Source organism: Cherax quadricarinatus, chromosome 44, assembly GCF_038502225.1.
Source record: "Cherax quadricarinatus isolate ZL_2023a chromosome 44, ASM3850222v1, whole genome shotgun sequence".
Lineage (NCBI taxonomy): Eukaryota > Metazoa > Arthropoda > Malacostraca > Decapoda > Parastacidae > Cherax > Cherax quadricarinatus.
In genome coordinates this window covers 10,873,301-10,898,642 of record NC_091335.1, presented here as the reverse complement: position 1 = coordinate 10,898,642, position 25,342 = coordinate 10,873,301, and the positions used below count along the sequence as shown (strand labels likewise).

General features: G+C 39.4%; 1 protein-coding gene across 2 annotated transcripts in view; it reads left to right on the top strand.

The window, feature by feature from the left end:
• Positions 1-975: 975 nt before the first annotated feature.
• Positions 976-25,342, top strand: part of LOC128705498 (aminoacylase-1B-like) — a 262,798-nt gene continuing 238,431 nt past the window's right edge. For both annotated transcript variants that reach the window (XM_070094087.1, XM_070094086.1), the window contains exons 1-6: positions 976-1,190; positions 7,170-7,339; positions 7,452-7,623; positions 11,887-12,033; positions 12,507-12,694; positions 19,457-19,606. In XM_070094087.1, coding sequence (XP_069950188.1) covers positions 1,106-1,190; positions 7,170-7,339; positions 7,452-7,623; positions 11,887-12,033; positions 12,507-12,694; positions 19,457-19,606 — 912 coding nt within the window. In that variant the 5' untranslated portion in view covers positions 976-1,105. The remainder of the gene's footprint in view (positions 1,191-7,169; positions 7,340-7,451; positions 7,624-11,886; positions 12,034-12,506; positions 12,695-19,456; positions 19,607-25,342) is intronic.

Below are 25,342 nucleotides of genomic sequence, written 5' to 3'. Positions count from 1 at the left end.
AGACATAATTAAGATTTTTTTTGTTCGAGTTTCTATTTGTAAGGAAAATGTTTTTTCTTTCATCGTCCAGTTTCAGGCAATACTCGTGGTTGGGTGTGGGTGATTGTCGCTAGGTTGCGAGTGTTCTCAGGTGTCACACTGAGGGGCCGGGGATCGCTCCCCAGCACAGGTGGTACGGGCATGTTTCCTTGTACATGCTGCCCCTGATCACCTAGCAGTAAGTAGGTATCTGGGTGTTAGTCGACTAGTGTGGGTCGCATCCTGGGGGACAAGATTTAAGGATCCCAGTGGAAATAAGACAGTCCTTCGATGACGCACTGACTTTCTTGGGTTATCCTTGGTAGCTAACCCTCTGGGGTTAAAAGTCCGAAAAATCCTATCTTACTCGAGGTTTGCTCGTGCCTGGTAGGCAAAGCTTTTGCTTCACACGGCGAGGGTCCGGGTTTGATTCCCGGAAAGGGTGAAAACATTGGGCGTGTTTCCTTACAGCGGTTGTCTATGTTCACCCAGCGGCCAGTAGTAACAGCCTGGTTGATCAGACCCTGATCCACCGTGAGGCCTGATCTCAGACTCTCTCCAGGTAAACTCCAGGTAATCAGTAAAATGGGTACCTGGATGTTAGTCGACTGGTGTGGGTCGCATCATGGGGGATAAAATTAACCTAATTTGCCCCAAATGGTCTGCATAACAAACCCGCTGTATAGCCCTTGTGGTTTAGCGCTTCTTTTTTATTATAATAATCTGTTTTCTATATAGTTATGTCATTGATGTCAGCTAGGACTGTATACCTTGTACATGTACTTGTAGAAATAGATATTATTTTTATTACTATTTTTCAAATGCTACGGTAGGTAGATAGAAAGGGTTTAAGATAAGATTTCGTTCGGATTTTTAACCCTAGAGGGTTAGCCACCCAGGATAATCCAGGATAATTTTACATCTGTGTGTCAGGACACGTTGAAGTGGAACAAAACACTGCTGTCAGTGGCCCTTCACACCCCCAGCACGCGGGCTCGATACTGCGTATGCTGTCAGTGGCTCTGAAATCCAACAGAAGCTAAATTATATAATTTATTGTAGTGACCAGTTCAGGCTGACACCATTAATGATGACTGAACAAGAAAATCCAGCCGTTACCAATTTCCGCAACTACATAAAGATAAAGACGGTTCATCCTCATCCTGACTATGGTAAGACTTGTTACTACATCATCATGATCAAATAAAAATTAAATAAAAATTATCAGCGTTACTATGGACTTTCTGCATGAGTAACTGAATATTATATATCTATATCCCCTCAAGGAAGGTTCCTTGATGTTGGTGAGGGGCTCTTGATTTAGGGAATTGGATCTGTGCTCCAGTTCCCCGAATTAAGCCTGAATGCCTTCCACATCCCCCCCCAGGCGCTGTATAATCCTACGGGTTTAGCGCTTCCCCATGATTATAATAATACACATCTATGTACATTGTATCATGCTGAAATAAAGTTGTTAGTAAGTTTATTTAGGTACAGGTACGCGTAACTACATTATTATGATAAAAAAAGAAGCGCTAAACCACAAGGGCTATCGCGTAACTACAAATTACACAAATAATCATACATATTAATGTAGATTACCTAGGATAACCCTCCCAGTAAGTCTGACACAGTGACTTATCACTTGCACTAACGTTATAATAATAGAAATAAATCACTTACTTTTTTTGGGTTGTCCTATGTATTTTACACATCTGTTTACTATATATGATAATTGTACATGTGTGTATTTGTACCTGAATATACATACTTTGGCGATGCTGCCATCTCAATGAAGGTGCCTTGATGCTGGTGAGGGGCTCTTGATCTAGGGAATTGGATCTGTGCTCCAGTTACCTGAATTAAGCCTAAATACCTTCCATGCCCCCCCTAGGCACTTCCCCCTTGATTATAATAATAATATGGTGATGCTGATATCTCAGGATGGCTTATTTTACTCCAGTTACAAGCAAGTATTGGAAAATAAAAAGTTATTACAGTACTCTACAATATTATATGGGAACATTACTGCCAATGTCTTTTTTTTCGAGTTTTTCTCAGCTAAATTCTTCATAATTTACTATGTGAAGCAGTTTTACGTATTTCAAATGTTTGAAGCCTAAATAATAATACCCGGCAGTGGTCATTGCTAGGCATGTCTTAATGCTAGTGAGCTTCTCACCCTGTGGATCAAGTCTAATGATCTCCCAATTCCCAGTCACTACAGTATATAATGGTGATATACACCTGAGATTAACTCTTCCTTGTCTACACATCATAGCCCCGTGGCCTGGTGGCTAAAGCTCTCGCCTCATACGGCGAGGGTCTGGGTTCGATTCCCGGCGAGGGTAGAAACATTGGGCGTGTTTCTTTACACCGGTTGTCTATGTTCCCCATCAGTAAAATGGGTACCTGCATGTCAGTCAGCTGTGTGGGTCGCATCCTGGGACAAAACTGACCTAATTTGTCCAAAATGCTCTGCATAACAAGTGGCTTTCTTTGTAGTAGCATATCATTGATGTCAGCTAGGACTGTACCTTGTACATGTACTTGTAGAAATAGATATTATTATTATTATTATAATATTTATTACAATGAAAAACCAAGTGCTTAAGCCACAAGGGTCATACTGCGGCATGGTAAGCACCACTCTCCCCTCACAAACTGAGTGTCCGTGGTTCAATCCCCAGCTGGGTGGAAACATTGAGCTTGTTTCCTTACACCTGTTGTCCTGTTCACCTATCAAGTAAGTAGGTACTTGGGTGTTAGCCAACTGGTATGAGTAGGGGCCTGGGGGACGAGATTGAATGACCCCACTGGAAATAAGACACAGTCCTCAATGATGCACTGACTTTATTGGGTTATTCTGGGTAGCTAACCCTCCAGGGTTAAAAATCTGACTTCTCTTTGACCAGTGATGGTTAGGAGTATGCAAGAAGCAGAGTCAGTAAGGGTGGTGACCCGATGGCCTGGTGGCTAAAGCCCCCGCTTCACACACAGAGGGCTCGGGTTCGATTCCCGGCGGGTGGAAACATTTCGACACGTTTCCTTACACCTGTTGTCCTGTTCACCTAGCAGCAAATAGGTACCTGAGTGTTAGTCGACTGGTGTGGGTCGCATCCTGGGGGACAAGATTAAGGACCCCAATGGAAATAAGTTACAGTCCTCGATGACACGCTGACTTTCTTGGGTTATCCTGGGTGGCCAACCCTCCAGGGTTAAAAATCCGAACGAAATCTTATCTTATCTTATCTTAACCTTGAGATGGTATCCACACTTTGCATCAGCCAGATTAAATTAACTGCCATCTATGGTTTTCTTAATATCAGACCTGAAATTTTCACATTGCATTAACTAGATACATAACTGTATGATGATACACCTTTAGCTTAGTTGTGATAATAATAATAATTGTATGATGAAGCTGTGGCATGGGATATATGTTAGCAATGAAGGTAATTTTTTTTCTATGTCCAGACTAATACACTTTTTAAATAAAAAATTTAGAAAGTTATTGAAGTGATTTTTGCTGGTCTAAAATGTCACTGATTCAGTTTACTTCAGGTTATGAAATAACATTAGATTATTCATCAAAGAAAAGATGCAGTGTTGCTATGCAGCAATTGATCTTTGCTATAGTCGACTGTCATATTAAACCAAATAATATTTTAAAGTAATGAATTTTTTATATCGTGTATATTAATTTAAAGTCACTTGTTTCTTCACAAATGGTAATACCCTGTCCTATTTTTAATACAGTATACAGCCTCTCCTCACTTGGCGATGTACTCGTTTACCAACGCCTTGGACTTATGACAGACTCTCTAACCAGTACATGTATTACCTAAATAATATATATATACTGTATTAGAGCTGATTTCCTCTATCTTTATTTCAATATACAGTACACTACTATAAACATTTAAAAGATATACCAGAAATGTAATAAATGGTGTAAAGGTGACACTAACCCCTTCAGGGTCCAAGGCCAAAATCTGAAGTGGTGCTCCAGTGTCCAAGAAATTTTGAAAAAAAAAACATTTTTTTTTTCTTACAGAATTAGAGAGCATATTTTTGTGAAGGTAATAAGACAAAAAAAAAAAATTCTGGTCAGTACTTACCGAGATAGTGCCAAGAAGTTTGTCCAAAATGATGTGGTGGCGGCAACATCGACGAATTCCACATACGCACATTACTTTATTTAGCAGTTTTTGTAGTTTTTTCTTTTCTTTTCCAATTTTTTTCTTTTCCTACTAACATTTGGGGCCTGAGAGACCAATTCTGTATATAATGTATATATATAAACTCACTGTATTGAACATAATAACCGCACTAAAGTTATTATCATATTATTGTTTACCACTGTTGTTTATTACAATAAACATGCACAAATCTTGTATAATACTAATGCTCTATCTTATATTTACATATTTACAATCACTGGACATGGTTTTAGAACTGCTGGAGCTTGTGGAACTCCTTGAAACAAGGCACCATGCACAGAGGCACCTTACATTCCTCACACATAAACCGAGTGTCTTTGCGTCTTTGTTGCCGTCGTTTTGTTTGTGCACAGACGATGCATCTCTTCTGAGCAAATTTCTTCCGAGTTGAAGGAAGCTGTATTATGAAATGATCACCTTCCCTCCTCAAACGCTTGGGTATATCCTGAGGAATTCGAGGGCCTTGTTGTATAGCAGGTGTTCTTACCTGGTACTTCATTATGAGTTGTCTGACAACAGACAAACAAAATTCACCATACGGTGGTCTGTTGCCAGTCTTTATTTGGTACATATTATATGCATTGAGCATTGAAATGTCCATGAGATGGAAGAAAAGTTTCATGTACCACTTGTAACTCTTACGAACACAATCGAGAAAACCAATCTGCATGTCACATTTGTCAACCAAGCGCATGTTGTGTATAATCAATCATTGTCACTGGTTTTCGAATATGTTCATTAGGCACTCGATCAACTTTGCCACTGTCTTGCATTTCATTACGGTGAATGGTTGTCAGCAATGTGACATCTCGTTTGTCATGCCACCGTAATGCCATGATGTCATTGGCAGTAAACACCTGCACGTCATCACCACGAGCACCTGCGTTGAGCCTGGGCATATGTTTATGATTAGAATGCACTGTGCCACACACATCTGTCTTGTTCACTCGCAAGAAATCACTGAGTAATGGGCTTGTGTACCAGTTATCGGTATATAATGTATGCCCCTTACCAAGATAAGGTGCCATCATGTTTCTCACTACGTCACCTGAGATACCCAATAACATCTTGGTATCTTTCAGTGTTTTACTTCCCATGTATACAACAATATCCAACACCAGGCCACTGTCACAGTCACAGAGTACAAACAGATTTATACCAAAGTGTTTCCTCTTGCTCGGTATATACTGCTTGAATAACAGTCTACCATTGAACAAAATCAAAGACTCGTCAATTACAAGATTCTTGAATGGATAAAAGTATATGCTGAACTTTTGTTTGAGATACATAAAAACATTTCTAATCTTGTATAACCTGTCACTTCTGTCAGGCCTGGTTTTGTCAGAGAAGTGCAACATACGTAACAGTAAGATAAACCTGTTCACTGGGATGATTTCACTGAAGACCGGGGTAGAAATTAGCCGATCTGTGGACCAGTATGCTTTTATATTATGCTTATAGACATGAGGCATAAGCATTATTGTTGCAAAAAGCAAATACATTTCTGCAACAGTCGTCTCTTTCCACCGGTGTAGTCTTGACTGGTGATATGATCGTATTTGCCATGGTGTAGTCAAAATACTTATTACTTTCCCTGACAATAGTTTCCATCAGTGGCTGGTCAAAGAATAATTCAAAGAATTCCAGTTCATTGGCCGTGGTTCCAAGGGGACAGGTAGGTAGAATTCCACTTTAAGCGTCATCAAAGTGGTGGGGCTTGGGAACAAAATTGGGATTTTGCTGCCAATCCCAGATACGGTTTGCTGGTGGATACTGGACATCATAGGCTGGTTGTGCGGGTGGTTGTGGTTGTGGTGGGCTGGTGGCTGACGCTCCACTTTGTCCTTGAACTGAGGAGTCAGCAGCATGGGTCCCAGCCTGGGCTGGTGAGTCACGTATGGCAGTGCCACTACCATCACCACTACCACCATCTGCTGATGCCTGTGGTCTATCCATGCCAAGTGTAGCCACATCATCCTCACTATCACTATCTAAACCTGGTGTAGGGCCACGGGATGTACTCCGTCCCCTGGGCACAGCATAGGGTACACTACCCGAGCGCATGCGGCGGCGTACATACCGACGCTTCACTGGTGAATATGATTCCTCACTATTACTACTCGAATGATCGTCAAGCGCAATAAAATCACAATCCACGTCACTATCATCATCATTACTGAAGTCAGAGGCCTGGCCACATGAAAATATTAGTTTTCTCTTGCGTTGAGGTACAACTGACTGTGACTGACGAGTGCCCACACCAGAGGTAGAAGGTTGAGGATCGTCAGGGTTTTCTGCACTATTATCGATATCCTGGTCATTCCTTTCGGTCACTAACTGATCAAAGCCAAAGAATTCGTCTTCATTTCCACTTCCATCAGTGTCAGAACTATCAGATAGGAAGAGGAGAGTCCCAATTTTCCATGGAGTGAGAGCTGACTTGCGACGAGGCATGGTGAACAAGGGTAACTGAGATGGCGTTCCCACAATGCTATGCGGGCGCCTAGATTTTTTGTTTATGACGCACACCCACCATGCAGACCCGTTCTCTCGCATGTAGGCCTATGAGCGCTTTCGCTCTAAATTTGACGGCGCTAGAATTTTGGCGTAGATCTACGGTTTGGACACTCAACATGAAGCTGTAGATCTATGGGACGGACCCTGAAAGGGTTAAAACAACATGAAAGATGATTGACACAAACTCGCTACCATTTTAGTATGCTCCTCACTTAGCAACGAATTCGTTTAATGTGGCCTCGGGAACGGAACACCATTGTTAAGTGAGGAGAGGCTGTATGAGAAAGTATAGTACAGTATTCCTTTCATATACCTTTGATGAGTTTCAAGAAAACCAAGATTATTTAGAGCATTAGATTTAATTAGATAAGTTTCTTTCCAGCTTATTATTTTTTCTCTTATTATTTGCAGCTAGTTGTACGGAGTATTTACAAAAACAGGCCAAAGACCTGGAGGCTGAGTTCCAGGTAGTTGAGTGCATACCTGGTAAACCAGCAGTTATCATGACACTGTTAGGAGAACAACCCGACTTGCAGTCACTTCTCCTCAATTCACATACTGATGTTGTCCCAGTATTTCCTGTAAGCTGCTTCTCTTTGTTTCTTTTAAATATTAGTATCTATATACTATATTGTATTTTAATGTATTCTAAATAAAGTCGTTTGTTTCATGTGCATAAACATTTTCTTGCAGGACTACTGGAAATATGACCCTTTCAGTGCTCACAAGGATGAAAATGGGGACATCTATGGACGAGGAACCCAAGATATGAAATGTGTTGGTATCCAGTACTTGGAGGCTCTCAAACGACTTAAAAAAGATGGACACAAATTCCTCCGTACCATTCATCTGACATTTGTACCTGGTATGCAAACCAATACTGTACTACTTTTCACATAAATAAGATACAGTGGACCTCTGGTTTACGATCAGCTCCCAATGCGACCAATTATGTAAGTGCATTTGTACATGCATGTTTGGGGTCTGAAATGGACTAATCTAATTCACAATATTCCTTATGGGAACAAATTCGTTCAGTAATGGCACCTGAACATACTTCTGGAATGAAATAATATCGTAAACCGGGGGTCCACTGTATATGCAACACTTGGATATCTTTATTAGTCCAATAGAGAGGAAAATGGTAGAACATGCAAAGAGGGATTTTGAGGTAATCAGTCCCGCAGCCAACAGATATGTTGTTCAGTCCATCAGCCTTGATGACCTAATCACAAATGTTGCCAACATAGTCTTGTTCATTGTCAGTTTTCTAAATTGTTAATATAATAATTATTTTTTTATTAGTACACTGGCCATCTCCCACCAAGGCAGGGTGACCTGAAAAAGAAGAAACACTTTCATGATCATTCACTCCATCACTGTCTTTCCAGAGGCACACCTATACTACAGTTAAAAAACTGCAACATATCAACATCCCTCCTTCAGAGTGCAGGCACTGTACTTCCTACCTTCAGGACTTAAGTCCTGCTTGCCGGTTTTCTTGTATCCCTTCATAAATGTTTGCTCACTCTCCAACAGAATGTTAAGTCATAAAAACCATTTGTCTCCGCTTGATCCTATCTAACACGCTCACACACACCTGCTAGAAGTCCAAGTCCCTTGCATACAAAACCTCCTTTGTCTCTTCCCTCCAACCTTTCCTAGGCTAACCTCTACCCCACCTTCCCCTCAAGGGAGGTTCCTCGTGTTGGTGAGGGGCTCTTGATCTAGGGAATTGTATCTGTGCTCCAGTTCCCTGAATTGAGCCTGAATACCTTCCATCCCCCCCCCCCACATATGCTGTATAATTGTACGGGTTTAGCGCTCCCCCATGATTATAATAATAATAATAATAATAATAATAATAATAATCTACCCCACCTTCCTTCCACTACAGATTTATACACTCTCCAAGTCATTCTGTTTTGTTCTACCCTCTCTAAATGTCTGAACCACCTGAACAACCCCTCCTCAGTCCTCTGGATAATGCTTTTAGTAACCTTGCACCTTCTCCTAATTTCCAAACTATGGATTCTCTGCATTATACTCACACCACATTGCCTTCACACCTGACATCTCTGCTGCCTATAGCCTTCTCTTTGTTTCAACATTCACCACCCAAGCTTCACATCCATATCAGAGCATTGGTATAACTATACTCTCATACATTCCCCTCTTTGCTTCCATGGATAATGTTCTTAGTCTCCACAGACTCCTCTGTCAGGCACTCCTTTCCCCTTCCCTCATCAATTCTACAAGTCACCTGGTCTTTCATAGACCCATCTGCTAACAGGCCCCCTCCCAGATATCTGAATATATTCATTTCCTCCATACTTCCTCCCTCCAATGTGATATTCAGTCTTTCATTACCAAAAATTTTTGTTTTCCTCATCACCTTACTCTTTCCTATGTTCACTTTTAATTTCCTTCTTTTACATACTCTACCAAACTCATCCACCAGTTGCTGAATCTCCCAGAAGCACAGAGTCATCAGCCAAAAACAACTGTGGCAACTCTGTGTTAGATTCTTTATCTTTTAATGTAATATAATCTTTTAGTATAATAATGTAATACCTTGTTATATTGTAGTTCAGTTCTTTGTAAGAGTTTGCCAGCTGCTGCAACTGCTGGAAAAGTATATTTCTCTCTCATATTAAATCGAATATAAGATTAATTGCATGCCACTTGGTTGTGTATTGAGTCATTGTATATTGTACTTTGATAGATTAAAATGGAGAAACTTGAATGCTGGAAAGGTACCTCTCTCATTACTATTTATAATGTGCCATTTTATACCAATGTGAAGTACAGTAGTCCTCCTGTATCCTAGGAAGCTACGTTCCAAGACCTGTGGATAGTAGCAGACTCTATATGTATAAAGTTTAATTGATAAATTACAGTCATGGAGAATTATAATTTATTTCACTGATGGGAAGCACTTTACGACTTCTCTTAGGCTCTGAAGAACTGCAGTCATCACTGCTTTTGTGCTTTGTGGCCATTATTAAGGGATATTTTTGGGCTGTCATGGTAAACTGTGGATAACTGAAACCACAGAACCTGAATATTTGGATACGGGGGTTTAACTGTATGTAGTAAGTACCTTTTCCTACAAATTGTTTGGTAAGGACTTACCTAAATTTAATATACAACCTCTCCTCACTTAACGATGGAGATAGGGGCCTAAGACCCTGTCGGTAAATGATTTTGTCGCTAATCGAGGATTCACCCCTTACTGACACTTCAAAAGTGTCCACTCAAAATTAAAACTTTCAGTTTTATGTTTGTTGGGAAATTCCTTTCAATCTGTTTATTATTAGTGGTAATACAACATGAAATAGGTCAATGACTTATTTCCGAGATATTCCAGGAAATGTATGCATAGGTAATTACCTTTTTTTATTTTTTTTTTTTTTTTTTTTTTTTTTTAGAAAATCGTACTTTTTTTCAGTTTTTGCATTGGATAAGACTGATCTTCTATAGTTACCCTTCAGGCATGTAACGTTTTCTCGTCACTTTTTTTTTTTTTATCTCTCCGCCATCCACCCTTCAATACCTCTCTATATAATGTCAGTTTTTATTAGTTTGGGTGTCTTTATCGTGCCTCTATGTTATTTATGTTATACCTAATATTCTGGAATAAATATGATAGGTGGATAACATTTCTTGATAGTAATAGTATAATTATACAATATTTTAGAGAGGTGAAGCATCATTAAGTCATGGGGAATCATGAGTAACTGAAACACTGCTCCGTCTCCCTCTGCTGTAGCTCTGCCCACTTTGTAATGATGCCAAATGGTGAATTAAATATGTATATTAGAAAAAAAATAAAATGAAAATGAAACTCCAGCTTGATAACTTTATTTTAATTTGCATAACTCTATTATTATTTTCTGTAATATATAAAAGTAAAATACACATACAACAAGTTAAGCTTACAGAAAAATACATTAAATTCACTATCTAACATTGTTACAAAGTGGGAGGAGATGAATGAGAGGTGGAGAGGCGAAGAGTAGCATTCAGTATCTGGCGAGTTGTCATGGGTGTTGGATGTTAGCTGTGGCGCTAATAAAATGTTGTGTAATTATGCTTATACACGTATTAGTAATAAAGGTTATTTATCTATTACATTTATTCCAACTTGATATCAGAAACATGATAAATACCCTAAAACTGTAATAAAAACGCTGAAATGAATAATATACTATATGCCATATTATGTGAGTGGGGTAAGGCTGGAGGCCGCCACTCTGGGATAAGATCATAAGATAAATACGTTTTCTCGTCCGTACCTCTTGTCTATAACGAAAGAAAACAGTGTTTACATCAGGGGAAACACTCCTAGATCACTCTTGTCATAAGAAAAACACAAAAATAGCATTTATTATTATAATAATAATTTAAAATAATAATAGTAAATAATCGATCTGGAGTGCTTTAAATGTCATAAGTATTTTGTATAGGTTTGGTAGCTGACATTTAAAGCACTCCAGAGAAATTATTTATTATTATTATTATCATTATGGTTATTACTATTGACATACCTTGTTCACAGATTTTAACCATTTCTTAATCTGCCATGATGCACTGAGAATGTAAACACATACATACAAACACACCAGCTAACCCCTTTACTGTGAATTCTTTTGTACTTCTTCCATTTTCCTTTTGTTTTTCCTCTTCCAAGAGGAAAAACAACAGGAGACTGTGAAAGCTAGTGTACTGAGTGGCTGTAAGGAGATGTTTAAGGTGCTTGATGCTGAGATGCTGTGTTGCCCGTTCATAACCCAAGTTCTTGTACAGTATACAATAACAACTCGTCAGAAAGCCCGTTGTAACTCCAAGTTGTCGATAGTATGTCAGTAAGTGAGGAGAGGCTGTATGTTTATTATGATAGCATTCAGCCCTGGCTGCAGACCGGGCTGCAGGGGCATTGACCCCCCAAAATCTTCTCCAGGTGTACTCCAGGTACTGGACTACAAACAGTAGAGTTTAAGGTATGTGAGAGTGGTGCAGTACATAGTTACAAAGGCATGTGTTGCACAATGACTTGCATGTATAGAATTAAGTTTAATGCACATTTGACATATGCTTCTGACATATCTTTACTTACCTATCACAGATGAGGAATTGGGCGGAAGAGATGGTATGAGACATCTTGTTAAGATGGAAGTGTTCAAGAATATGAACATCGGCCTAGCACTTGATGAAGGCTATGCAAGCTCAACCGAGAAAATGGAGGTTTTTTACGGCCAAAGAACTCCATGGCGTAAGAACTTTATTAACTTTTTTGGGGGAAATTTATCTTGCTCTCCAATGTTAATATTGCTTTTACAATAGAAAACCATATGGGTTTAGCACTTTCTTGTGAGTATAATGATAATTCTCTTCATGTAGTGTCTTTTGTTTTCCCTATGCATTCGTCTTGCTATCCTGTATCCTAACCTTATTTTTGTTCATTCTTTACACCACACACAGTTTTAACCTTTTCAAATTCATTTCCTGCTTCTGCACTTTCATATTCATATGGATATGGTAGTTAGTCTTTCAACCTTTTACAACCATCACTTTTAGTTTTATCAAAAATGCCACTGAAGTAATGTTACCTCATTAAGAAAATTAGCACACACCTTACTGCATAATATACACAAGCAGTTGAAATAAAGTAGATTATAACCCTCATAATTATACTTAGGTGGTGGCTTCGAGTGATAATTTTACTGAGACAAATGTTTTTTTAAGGTGTAACGATCGAATGCCAAGGGCAACCAGGTCATGGATCGCAGTTCATTCCAAATACCGTCGGTAAGAAGCTTCGCCACATCATCAACTCGTTTCTTGGTTACCGTGATCAACAAGAGCAGAAACTGAAAGACAACCCTCAACTTGATTTGGGTGATGTGACCACTGTTAATCTTACTTACCTTAAGGTAAGAAATAATACACAAATACACAAATAACCTGTACATAGGAGAATTAAACTCATGAGTGTTTGTCTGACTTGGGCCATTAACTAGTTGCTATTGTCTCTTGGATCATTAACTAGTTACTATTGTCTCTTGGACCATTAATTAGTTGCTATTATCTCTTGGACCATTAATTAATTGCTATTGTTTCTTGGACCATTAATTAGTTGCTATTGTCTCTTGAGAAAGTGACAGATTAGTTTTACAAAATATAAAGAATTGCATGTGGTGGTCTTGATTGGTTAATACTATAAATTTGAGTATGAAGACTATTGTTACCTTCCTTTGTAGCTTGGTTGGTAGCACACTCAGCTCATATATTGAGGTCTATGGTTCAATCCCTGGTACGGTGGAAACATTTCGGCGTGTTTCCTTAAGACACCTGCTGTCCCTGTTCACCTAGCATTAAAATAGGTACCTGGGTGTTAGTCAACTGGTGTGGATCACATCCCTGGGACAAAATTGACCTAATTTGCCCAAAATGCATAACAAGAGGCTTTCTGTATATGTCATTGATGACAGCTATGGTCTTTATAAATTGTATCATATGCAGCGAAACCAGAGGTGTCGCTAGAGTTGGTGTCACCCGGGGCAGCATCTTTGGCGTCACCCCCATGATATTCAAAGGTGGGGGGATGGGGGGTAAACTCCAGTTACATCACTACTACATGACCAGTGACTAATGTTTAACAATGAGAACGTTTAAGGACCATAAACCAAACAGGAGAATACTTCTCAACTTTATTAACCCTTTGACTGTTTCAGGCCCCTCTCTGAAACTGTCATTCTATGTCGCTCAATTTTTGAAAAAAAAAAAAATTATTTTTTCTTATGAAATGATAGAGAATCTTTTCCCGATGGTAATGACACCAAAAGTTCGAAATTTGGTCGAAAACTCGTGGAATTATGCTCCCGCGAAGTTAGCGGTCTCGGCGACATATGCGTATCGGCGATTTCGCCGACTTTGAGCCCAATTTTCAGCCAATTCCATTGTTCCAGTTGACCAAACTCATAGCTATTTCTTTAGAACTCCATTTTATCTATCAGCTGAGTACAAGAAACCTCCCATTTACTAATTTGGACTACCCAATATGGTGATCAGAAATTGGCAATTTGGCCAATTTCACGCAAAATAAAAAAGATGCCAATTTCAAAATAGGGTCCAGAATAAACAAGGTAGACATTCGTGGCACTAAAATAACATATGCTCTGTTCATTAGTCACATCTCTAGCCCCCTCTTATATTATTATTGCTTTCTATTTTGATTTTTTATTCATACAAAAAAATACAAAATTTACTGTTATACAGACGACTGCATTATTGTAAAAATGGTATAAATAATATCAGTGCACTAGTGAAAGAATATTAGACTCCCCAGTTGACGTGTATTGGACGTGTGGTGTGATTTATTTACTCTTGAACATTGGTAAAAATCGAACATTTCCGCTACTTTGAGCTCAGTTTCAACGTCGTTTTCATCGTAAAAGTAACGAAAATCATCTCCATTTCTGTAACATGTTTTCCATTTTATCACCTAAGACCATGAAAACGCGAATACAACGATAAATACTATACGAAAATACACCTCAAAGTCGGCGTTTTATTCCAAAAAAACGATCAGTTTTTTTTTTTCTCATTACGCAATGTGTGCTGCAGGATTTTTTTTGTGGTGCACACTGACCACACAGACCCATTCTCTCACATGTGGGCCTACCAGCTTTCTCCCACTTGATTTGAAGCCGCTAGAATTATTGAGTATATATACGTCAGAAACATTGGCTCGTAAGACGTATTTATACGTCGAAAACAGTCAAAGGGTTAATGATTAAATAATCATAGTAATATTGAGGAAACATAAAGTCAAATACCACTTTGAGTACAGCCAACAGATCCTACATTTATTCATCTTCAACAATAAAAAAAAAAAAAATTGAAAGTGTTCCACAAGGAAGCGTGCTGGGTCCATTGTTATGGAATGTCTACTTCAACGACCTTCTTCATCTCATCCCAGAATCACATGCATATGCAGACGACTGTACACTGACATTCACTTATCCAAGAGAAGAAATGCCAGCTGCTCTAAGCTACATCAATCACCAGCTGAGAGCTATATCAGCTTGGGGAAATAGATGGCAGGTAACATTTGCACCTGAGAAAACGCAAATGATGATCGTCTCTAGGCACCATGATGGTAATGCTGGCGCAGTAGTAAGGATGAATGGGAGGGTGTTGGCACCTGGAGAAGTTGATATCCTTAGGGTGAAATTTGACTCCAAACTAACCATGAAGAACCATGTTGTAAATCTTGCAAACAAGGCAGCCAGGAAGCTTACAGCACTTCGCCGTATCTCGCATCTGCTTGACAGTAGGGGTTGCAAGATCCTGTACGAGGCACAAGTACGCTCACACCTAGAGTATGCTCCACTTTCTTGGTTTGCCTGCCCCCCCTCTCATCTGCGACTGCTTGACAGAGTAGAGAACAGAGCAAGACGTCTCATCTCTCGCCTGGACCCATCTTGGATAGATCTGTCATTTCAGCAGAGCCTTCAGCATAGGAGGGATGTGGGTGGCCTTACTGTTATGTACAAGGCCAATATTGTCAAAATACCACACTTGGATCCACTTCGAGGACAGCATGAAACAAGCTTTTATGCCACAAGACGGGCAGGAAGCAGCATCTTCACTCTGGCTGTACCCTTCTCCAGAACATCACTCCATCTGAGATCATACATACCCAGGATGACTCGAGTATGGAACACATTCGTACAGCATAATGATGTCAACGAGATAAAGTCAGCTGATCAAATGAAAATGCTGGCCCACAGATGGCTCCAACTTCATCCTGTTCCCTACTTGTATGTCTCATAACAATAAAAATGCTTTCAAATGAGCTGATGTAGGTAACAGCTCTTAGCTTGCCAATAAAGTTAGGAATCCTTAACCTGTAAATAGCTTGTCAATAAAGCTAGGGATCCTTAACCTTGTCAAACCCTGTGTAAAAAAAAAAAAAAAAAAAAAAATTGCAGTATCAGAGAAACACTTGCTCCGATTTGACCTTGAGTACAGGTAACATCTCAATGAATCTGATCTTACATTTTTTTTTGCCTTCAGTTATGCAAAATCCTCTTTCATATCAAAATCAATGATTTTCCCTATATAGGTTTATTTGTACTCTGTAATCCTATTATAGGCTATATAGAAACGAAGGATTCTTCTCTTATGTTGGTGCAGCACTGTTTTGTGCATTAGTGTCTCCGTCTTTAGAGGCTCTATGGTGTCACTCCCTAAATTATGTCACCCGGGGCAGCCCGCCCCCCCTTGCGACGCCTCTGAGCGAAACCCCGAGTTTCAAACGTATTGACTATCGAACGCTTCGAGTTTCGACCACTTTTTTCAAACCAGTTTTGTCCTGGGTATCGAACTTGCCCTGTGTTTTGAACCGCCGGGTACCGGACCTGTCTGCCTGCCCGCTCCGTCCGCATCCCTGCGCAGGCATCATGAGCCAGTCTGGCTTTGTTGATGCTTGAGTGAACACTATCCTGTGCACTCATTCCAGCATTTCACTATTAATTCATTGTGTTTGGTGCTTGTGCGACTGTGAAATAAGCTACCATGGGCCCAAAGAAACTTGCTAGTGGTACCCCTGTGGTATAGAAAGTAAGAAACACCATAGACGTGAAGAAGGAAATGGTAGAAAAATACGAGAGTGGTGTGCGACTTGTGGAGCTTGCCAGGATGTACAGAAAAAACAAGTCAACAATCGCTTCTATCCTGGTGAAGAGAAAAGAAATCAAGGAAGCTAATGTTGTGAAAGGTGCTGATATGCTAACCAAAAATAGACCACAGTTGATCAGGTTAAGAAGTCGTTGCTGGTGTGTATCAAGGATAAAGCTTTGGTGGGTGATAGTGTTTGAGACAATCATTTGTGAAAAGGCAAGGCAGTTGCATGCTGATCTTGTAAAAAAAACTCCTGGAACCAATGCTGATAGTGAATTTAAGGCCAGCAGAGTCTGGTTTGACAAATTTAAGAAGCATAGTGGCATACACAGTGTTGTAAGGCATGGTGAGGCAGCCAGTCCAGACAAACGGACGGCTGAAAAATTTGTGCATGAATTTAAGGGGTACGTAGACACTGAAAAATTCAAACCCCAACAAGTGTTCAATTGTGATGAAACAGACCTGTTTTGGAAGAAAATGCCAAAGAGGACCTACATTACTCAGGAGGAAAAGGCACTGCCAGGACACAAACCTATGAAAGACAGGCTAACTCTTTTGTTCTCTGCTAACGCTAGTGGAGATTTTCAAGTGAAGCCTTTACTGGTGCATCATTCAGAAAATCCCAGAGTGTTTAAGATAAACAATGTCATTAAGAGCAAGTTATGTGTCTTGTGGAAAGCAAATAATAAGGCATGGGTCATGAGGCAAATTTTCAAAGAGTGGGTCCATGAGGTGTTTGGCCCCAGTGTGAAAAATTACCTCCTAGAAAATAATTTGCCACTCCAGTGCCTCCTGTTACTGGACAGGGCTCCTGCACATCCTCCAAACTTGGTAGACCTACTGTCTAGGGACTACAGTTTCATCACAGTGAAGTTCTTGCCTCCTAACACCACTCCTCTCCTCCAGCCCATGGACCAGCAGGTCATTTCTAACTTCAAAAAACTCTACACAAAAGCAGTGTTTGAAAAGTGCTTTGAAGTGACCTCAGACACTAAGTTGACCCTAAGAGAGTTCTGGAGGAATCGCTTCAATATCTACACCTGCATAACCCTTATAGGTAAGGCTTGGGAAGGAGTGACTTCCAGGACTTTGAACTCTGCTTGGAGACAATTGTGGCCACAGTGTGTCGTCCAGAGGGATTTTGAAGGGTTTGAGGCTGACCCTGACCCTGCCGACCCTCTGCCTGTTGTGGAAGGTATTGTGGCATTGGGCAAGTCCATGGGGTTGGAGGTGAGTGGCGAGGATGTGGAAGAGTTGGTGGAGGACCACAGGGAAGAGCTAACCACTGAAGAGCTGGAAGAGCTTTATCTGGAACAGTATCAGACCACAGCTCAGGAACTTGCTTCAGGAGAGGAGGAAGAGGGAGTGGATGAGGTGCCTTCTTCAAAGATTAACCCTTTGACTGTTTTGGTCATATATATACGTCTTACGAGCCAGTGTTTTGGACATACTAATATGCATAAATTCTAGCGGCTTCAAATCAAGCAGGAGAAAGCTGGTAGGCCCACATGTGAGAGAATGGGTCTGTGTGCACCACATAAAAAAAAAAAATCCTGCAGCACACAGTGCATAATGAGAAAAAAAAACTGACCGTTTTTTGGATTAAAACGCCGACTTTGAGGTGTATTTTCGTATAGTATTTATCCTGTCACTGATTGGCCTTGAAATTTAGCTGAGAAGAAATGATTTACCCAGTTTTAATGTATGTTGGTTATTAACCCTTTGACTGTTTCAGGCCCCTTTCTGAAACTGTCATTCTATGTCGCCAAATATTCGAAAAAAAAAAATTTTTCTTATGAAACGATAGAGAATCTTTTCCCGATGGTAACGACACCAAAAGTTCGAAATTTGGTCGAAAACTCATAGAATTACACTTCCGCGAAGTTAGCGGAATCGGCGACATATGTGTATCGTCGATTTCGCCGACTTTGAGCCCTGTTTTCAGCCAATTTCGTTGTTCCAGTTGACCAAACTCATAGCTATTTCTTTAGAACTCCATTTTATCTATCAGCTGAGTACAAGAAACCGCCCATTTACCAATTTGAACTACCCAATATAGTGGTCAGAAATTGGCAATTTGGCCAATTTCACACAAATTAAAAAAGATGCCAGTTTCAAAATAGGGTCCAGAATAAACAAGGTAGACATTCTTGGCACTAAAATAGCATATCCTCTGTTCATTAGTCACATCTCTAGGCCCCTCTTGTATTATTATTGCTTTCTATTTTGATTTTTTATTCATACAAAAAAATACAAAATTTACTGTTATGCAGACTACTGCATTATTGTAAAAATGGTATAAATAATATCAGTGCACTAGTGAAAGAATATTAGACTCCCCAGTTGACGTGTATTGGACGTGTGGTGTGATTTATTTACTCCTGAACATTGGTAAAAATCAAACATTTCCTCTAATTTGAGCTCAGTTTCAAGGTCGTTTTCATCGTCAAAGTAATGAAAATCATCTCTATTTCTGTAATATATTTTCCATTTTATCACCTAAGACCAAGAAAACGCAAATACAATGATAAATACTATACGAAAATACACCTCAAAGTTGGCGTTTTATTCCAAAAAAACGATCAGTTTTTTTTTTCTCATTACGCAATGTGTGCTGCAGGATTTTTTTTATGTGGTGCACACTGACCACACAGACCCATTCTCTCACATGTGGGCCTACCAGCTTTCTCCTGCTTGATTTGAAGCCGCTAGAATTATTGAGTATATATACATTAGAAACATTGGCTCGTAAGACGTATTTATACGTCGAAAACAATCAAAGGGTTAATATTTCCAAACCCATGCTGAGAAATCCCTTTAAAAGCTCTTGATCCAAGACTTTGAGGTATCCCTCCCTTCCCTTTGATCAAGCCTAATTACCTTTTACAGTATTTGCTGGGTATTGTATAGTCCATGTGGGGTTTAGTGCTTTCCTATAAATATAATAATAAAATACTGAGAAATAACTGCCAAGAAATACAGTCAAAGAACATTGATTTTTCTTACAGGGTGGAGTACTAGTGAATGTTGTCCCAGCAGAATTATCAGTAGCATTTGATATCCGCATTTGCCCATCAGAGATAGAAACATTTGAAGATAGAATCCGAGGGTGGTGCAAAGAAGCTGGTGAAGGTGTCACCTATACAATTCGTGATAAGGTCAGTGACGAGATTAGTGTAGTGACGAGATTGTGAGTTTTTTTTTTTTCTGAGATTAGTGTAGTGACGAGATTGTGAGAGATTTGTTTTTTTCTATTTGTATATTATAAATGAAGTTAAATTAATATTACCTCAGATATTATTTTCCAAAATCTGCTCAGATTACTCTAATGCAGTAAAGACAATATACAAAATTAATTCTTCATATACAGACAGTATCTGCATATTGTGTATTTATGCATGTATGCAATTTAACATGAATGTGCATGTGTTATTGCCTAACTGTTTACAGGGATCGAGCTGCAACTCTTGGGCCCTGTCTGTTATTCGTTAGTCAACTGGTATGATGCATCAAGTCCGTGAAGTTCGTAGCACAGTATTTACATTTGAATGCACTTGTGCTGGTTGCCTCACTATCCAAATTTATTATGCAATACAGTGGACCCCCGCATAACGATCACCTCCCAATGCGACCAATTATGCAAGTTTATTTATATAAGTGCATTTGTACGTGTATGTTTGGGGGTCTGAAATGGAGTAATCTACTTCACAATATTCCTTATTGGAACAAATTCGGTCAGTACTGGCACCTGAACATACTTCTGGAATGAAAAAATATCGTTAACCGGGGGTCCACTGTATTCTCTCTTATTGGTAGTTCTGCTTATGCACTATACATTCATTGTGTGATTGGTCAGTTATGGAAACTTACAAGGAGACAATAACAGGCCCCATTTAGTGTATCTGAAAGAAAAGATCTCTTGTGTTACACATGAGAGTACATGGAAGAGAAAAGCCAAGTTTTTACATTTTTTATGTGCAACAAAGTGTTGATAGCCTGTAATACGTCAGCTGCATAAAGTAAGAGTTGCCTGCATGATGGCTGTGTATGCCGTTTCCTCACCTAGTGCTTGCCACTTCTTACCCTCGCATCATTTGCCTTTCTTGTTGCATTCTGGCCCATCTTGGCATTTAATTTCTATCTTTACATGGTCTTGTGCACATAAACCATCTCAAGTTTATTCACCCTATAGTTGCTATCGTGGTGAGGTTAGGCAACTTAAGGGGGGACAGATGTGTTGTTCTCTTTGTGGGAGGAAGAGAGGAATGGTATTATGCATAACAAAATATATATGTTTTCTTTCTGCCCTGTATGTTGTTGAAATTTCAACTTTCAATTGTAATGTCAACACTTCAGATTTTTTAATTTTATCACTGCTTAGAGGTGCATTAAATTTGGAAAGACAATATAATAGTAAGTACAGGATTTTCCTAAACAGTAGAACAAAATTTTTCACACTGTGTTGTGAAGTAAATAATACATTTTTTAATTTTTTCATTGTCCGTGCCATAGTACTACGGGTTTGAGGTTACTGTCCATGCTGTTGTATTGTGCCATGAGCTCAGTTCGTTCACCTAGATAAGTTGCGTTGGTAAATTTGGGCCTAGATATGAGAGAATGGGTTTGTACAATAAGTGTGCATCATGTAAAAAAAAAAAAAAAAAATCCTGCAGCATGCAGTGCATGAGAAACCATCTTTTAGATTTAAAACTGGTACTTTGCAGTGTATTTTCATGTGGATTTTTTGTTGTATTCTCAGTTTCTTGGTTTCATTTCATAGAATGGAAGATATATTTTAGAAATAGAGATTATTTTTATTGGTTTCAGAACTAGAAATTGATTGAAATGGAGTTCAAAGTATCAAAAATGTTTGATTTTTGCCGATATTCAAGTGTTAACAAATCATGTTAGCTGTCCAATACACATCAAACTGGCGAGTCTAATATGTGTTCACAAATGCGCTAATATTACAGGAAGGCCCCACTTATACGGCGGGTTAGGTTCCAGGCTAGCGCCGTAAAGCGGAAATCGCCGTAAAGTGGAACACCCTTTTTTTCCACTTATAAATGCATACAAACACTAGATAACAAGTTTACACTAACATATATTAAGTTAGCAATAGAACCAGGCATCAAAAAACAATAAAAAGGTACAATACACACATAGTGCACTCATTACTTACCTTAAAATATTTATAGTCTTAATCTAGGGTGAGACAAGTAGTATTTATTGTAAGAAATCAAGTGTGGTATGTATTGTAATAGGCAGGCTATTTCACCAGGCCACCCCACCCACACATACTATTCTATGATATTTAAGCATCCCAGAGCGATAAAATGTATATACAGTTCACTCATTACTTACCTTAAAATATTTGTAGTCTTAATGTAGGGTCAGGAGTAAGTAAATGAGATAAAACGAATAAATGAGAGAGAGAAAGAATGAATACATGAGAGGTGACAGGCCAGGCACAGAGTAAACAAACCAGGCTCCCACATCTTATATTTATGTTTATTTATTCTATTGTGGGGTGTATTTATCATCTTTTTATGTTATGTATCGTGTTTATTATATAATTTTGAAAAAAATATCATGGCTGGATTAATGAAAATGTGTATATTACCGTAATATACGACATTTAATGAGACTCCGTGACTATTGTTATTATGGCGTCACTTGTGGAAGTCGTCTGCTACCAGAGATCACATTTATGTTTATTTATTCTACTGTGGGGTGTATTTATCTTATTTATATGTTATGTATAGTGTTTATTATATAATTTTGAAAAAAATATCATGGCTGGATTAATGAAAATGTGTATATTACCGTAATATACGACATTTAATGAGACTCAGTATTGTTATTATCACCACTTGTGGAAGTCGTCTGCTACACAGCTCACATTTATGTTTATTTATTCTACTGTGGGGTGTATTTATCTTATTTATATGTTATGCATCGTGTTTATTATATAATTTTGAAAAAAATATCATGGATGGATTAATGAAAATGTGTATATTAACGTAATATACGACATTTAATGAGACTCAGTGGTCAGTCGTCAGTGTTCAGTGGTCAGTCGTCACGTGAGGTCACAGACCCTGAGCTGCTTTGGGGATTAGCGTGGACGGTTACAAAGCATGGCTTGCTTCTGCAGTGTTTTAAAAACTGAGGTTGGAGAGTTGAAGGAGGAGGTCTTGCTTCTCCAGGAGGAGATTAGGAGGCTGAAGGTCCACCTCAATGGGCCTGGGAGAGAGTGTGAGGTGGTTGGAGATGTGGGGAATGAGGCTTCTAGCAGTGAGGTGCAGTCTGTCTCTCACTGTGAGGAGGCTGTAGGTGGGGAGGTAGCAACGGCTACCAGCAGTGAGGTGCAGCCCAGCACCTGCTACAAGTGGCGAGTTGTTCACAGTAATGGGAGGCGCATCAGAGTAAGGAAAGTTAAGAGTGAAGATCTGAAGGTAGGAAATCGCTTCTCTGTTCTCCAGGATGAATGTACTTCAGTGGCCAGTGAAGGTAAGGGTACTACTGCCCCTGCTAATGAAGGTAAGCGCATTCTTGTGGTTGGTGACTCTCAGGTAAGATATGTTGACCGTGCTTTTTGTAATAGGAATAAGAAGATGAGAGATAGAGTGTGCTTCCCTGGAGCTGGTGTTGGGGACATTGTCAACAGACTGGATAATATCATGTCAGGTAATGGGAACAAGCCCATTATCTGTCTCAGTGCTGGTGGAAATGATATTGGGAAGGGTAGGAGAGAAGAGCTGCTAGATAAGTACAGGTCAGCTATAGATTTCATTAAGTCTAAGGGAGGGATCCCAATCATATGTAGCATCTTGCCTAGAAGGGGAGTAGGAAATGAATGGTTGTCTAGGGCAATTGGTGTAAATTGCTGGCTAGACAGATACTGCAAGGAACTTGCAATCCCATTCATTGACAACTGGAACAACTTTTATGGCAAACATGATATGTATGCAAGGGATGGGGTTCATCTCTCTGGGGCAGGGGTGGTAGCACTTGCAGACTCGATTGAGAAGGCCATTGGTGAAATGCCTATGATTTTAAACTGATGGAAGATAGAGGTATGGGTGTGTGTGGGAAACAAGCAGGTTGCAACACTAGGGTTGGAAACAGTAAATGTATAAAAGGCATTCAGCATGAAGTTATAAATAAAGACAATAGAACAGGTCAGCAAACAAAGGGGGACAGCAGAGGGCAGCAAGGGACTAGCTCCCTTAAGGTTTACTATACTAATAGCAGGAGTGTTAGAAATAAGATAGATGAGCTAAGATTAATTGCAAGTGCAGGAAACATAGATATTATTGCTATAACAGAGACCTGGCTCAATCTGAAAGATAGAGAGATGCCCTCTGAATGTCACATACAAGGCTATAAATTATTCCACACTGACAGGGTCAACAGGAAAGGTGGTGGAGTAGCGATGTATGTCAGAGACAATTTAAATTGTTGTGTTAGACAAGATATTAAATTAGAAGCGTCAGCCACTGAATCTGTTTGGTTACAGCTTCTCGAGGGCCGAGAAAAACTAATTTTGGGTGTGATTTACAGGGCCCCAAATCTTGATAGGGAGTGCAGTAAACTTCTATGGGACGAAATTCGTAAGGCATCTACATACGAAAATGTTGTGCTAATGGGAGATTTCAACTATAGACAGATTGACTGGAGCAATTTGACAGGAAATTTAGAGTCGGGTGACTTTCTTGATACGATCCAGGATTGTTTTTTAAAACAGTTTGTGACAGAGCCAACTAGGGGAAATAACCTCCTTGACTTGGTTCTTGCCAGTAGGGAAACACTAATTAATAATCTTGAGGTTAATGATGAGCTTGGGGAGAGTGATCACAAATCACTCAGTTTTAACATATCATGGAATTCCCCTAATAATGGCAATCAAGTCTCCGTCCCTGACTTTCGCTTGGCTGATTTCATAGGACTGAAAAATTACTTAGGTGGGCTGAACTGGAATGACCTGACTAGGGGTCAGGTAGGTGGTGATGGTTGCCGATATGATGCTTTCCAGGGCATAGTTCTAGCTGCTCAGTCAAATTATGTTCCAAATAGGGAAATCAGATCAAACAAAAATGATCCTAAATGGATGAACAATAGATTAAAATATCTGATTGGTCAAAAGAGAGGCATATATAGGCAAATCAAAAGAGGAGAGGGGCAATTAAGAAATCGATATATTCAGTTAAAGAGAGAAATAAAAAAGGGAATTAGAAAAGCAAAAAGAGATTATGAGGTTAAAGTTGCAAGAGAATCGAAGACTAACCCAAAAGGATTCTTTCAGGTATACAGAAGTAAGATCAGGGACAAGATAGGCCCACTCAAAAGTTCCTCGGGTCAGCTCACTGACAGTGATAAGGAAATGTGTAGAATTTTTAACACATACTTCCTCTCAGTTTTTACACAGGAGGATACCAGCGATATTCCAGTAATGATAAATTATGTAGAACAGGACGATAATAAACTGTGCACTATTAGGGTCACAAGTGACATGGTCCTTAGGCAAATAGATAAATTAAAACCTAACAAATCCCCAGGCCCTGATGAAGTGTATGCAAGGGTTCTAAAGGAATGTAAAGAGGAGCTTAGCACACCTTTGGCTAATCTTTTCAACATATCACTACAAACTGGCATGGTGCCAGATAAGTGGAAAATGGCAAATGTGATACCTATTTTCAAAACAGGTGACAGGTCCTTAGCTTCGAACTATAGACCAATAAGCCTAACCTCCATAGTGGGAAAATTTATGGAATCAATAATTGCCGAGGCAGTTCGTAGCCACCTTGAAAAGCATAAATTAATCAACGAATCTCAGCATGGTTTTACAAAGGGGCGTTCCTGCCTTACGAATTTATTAACTTTTTTCACTA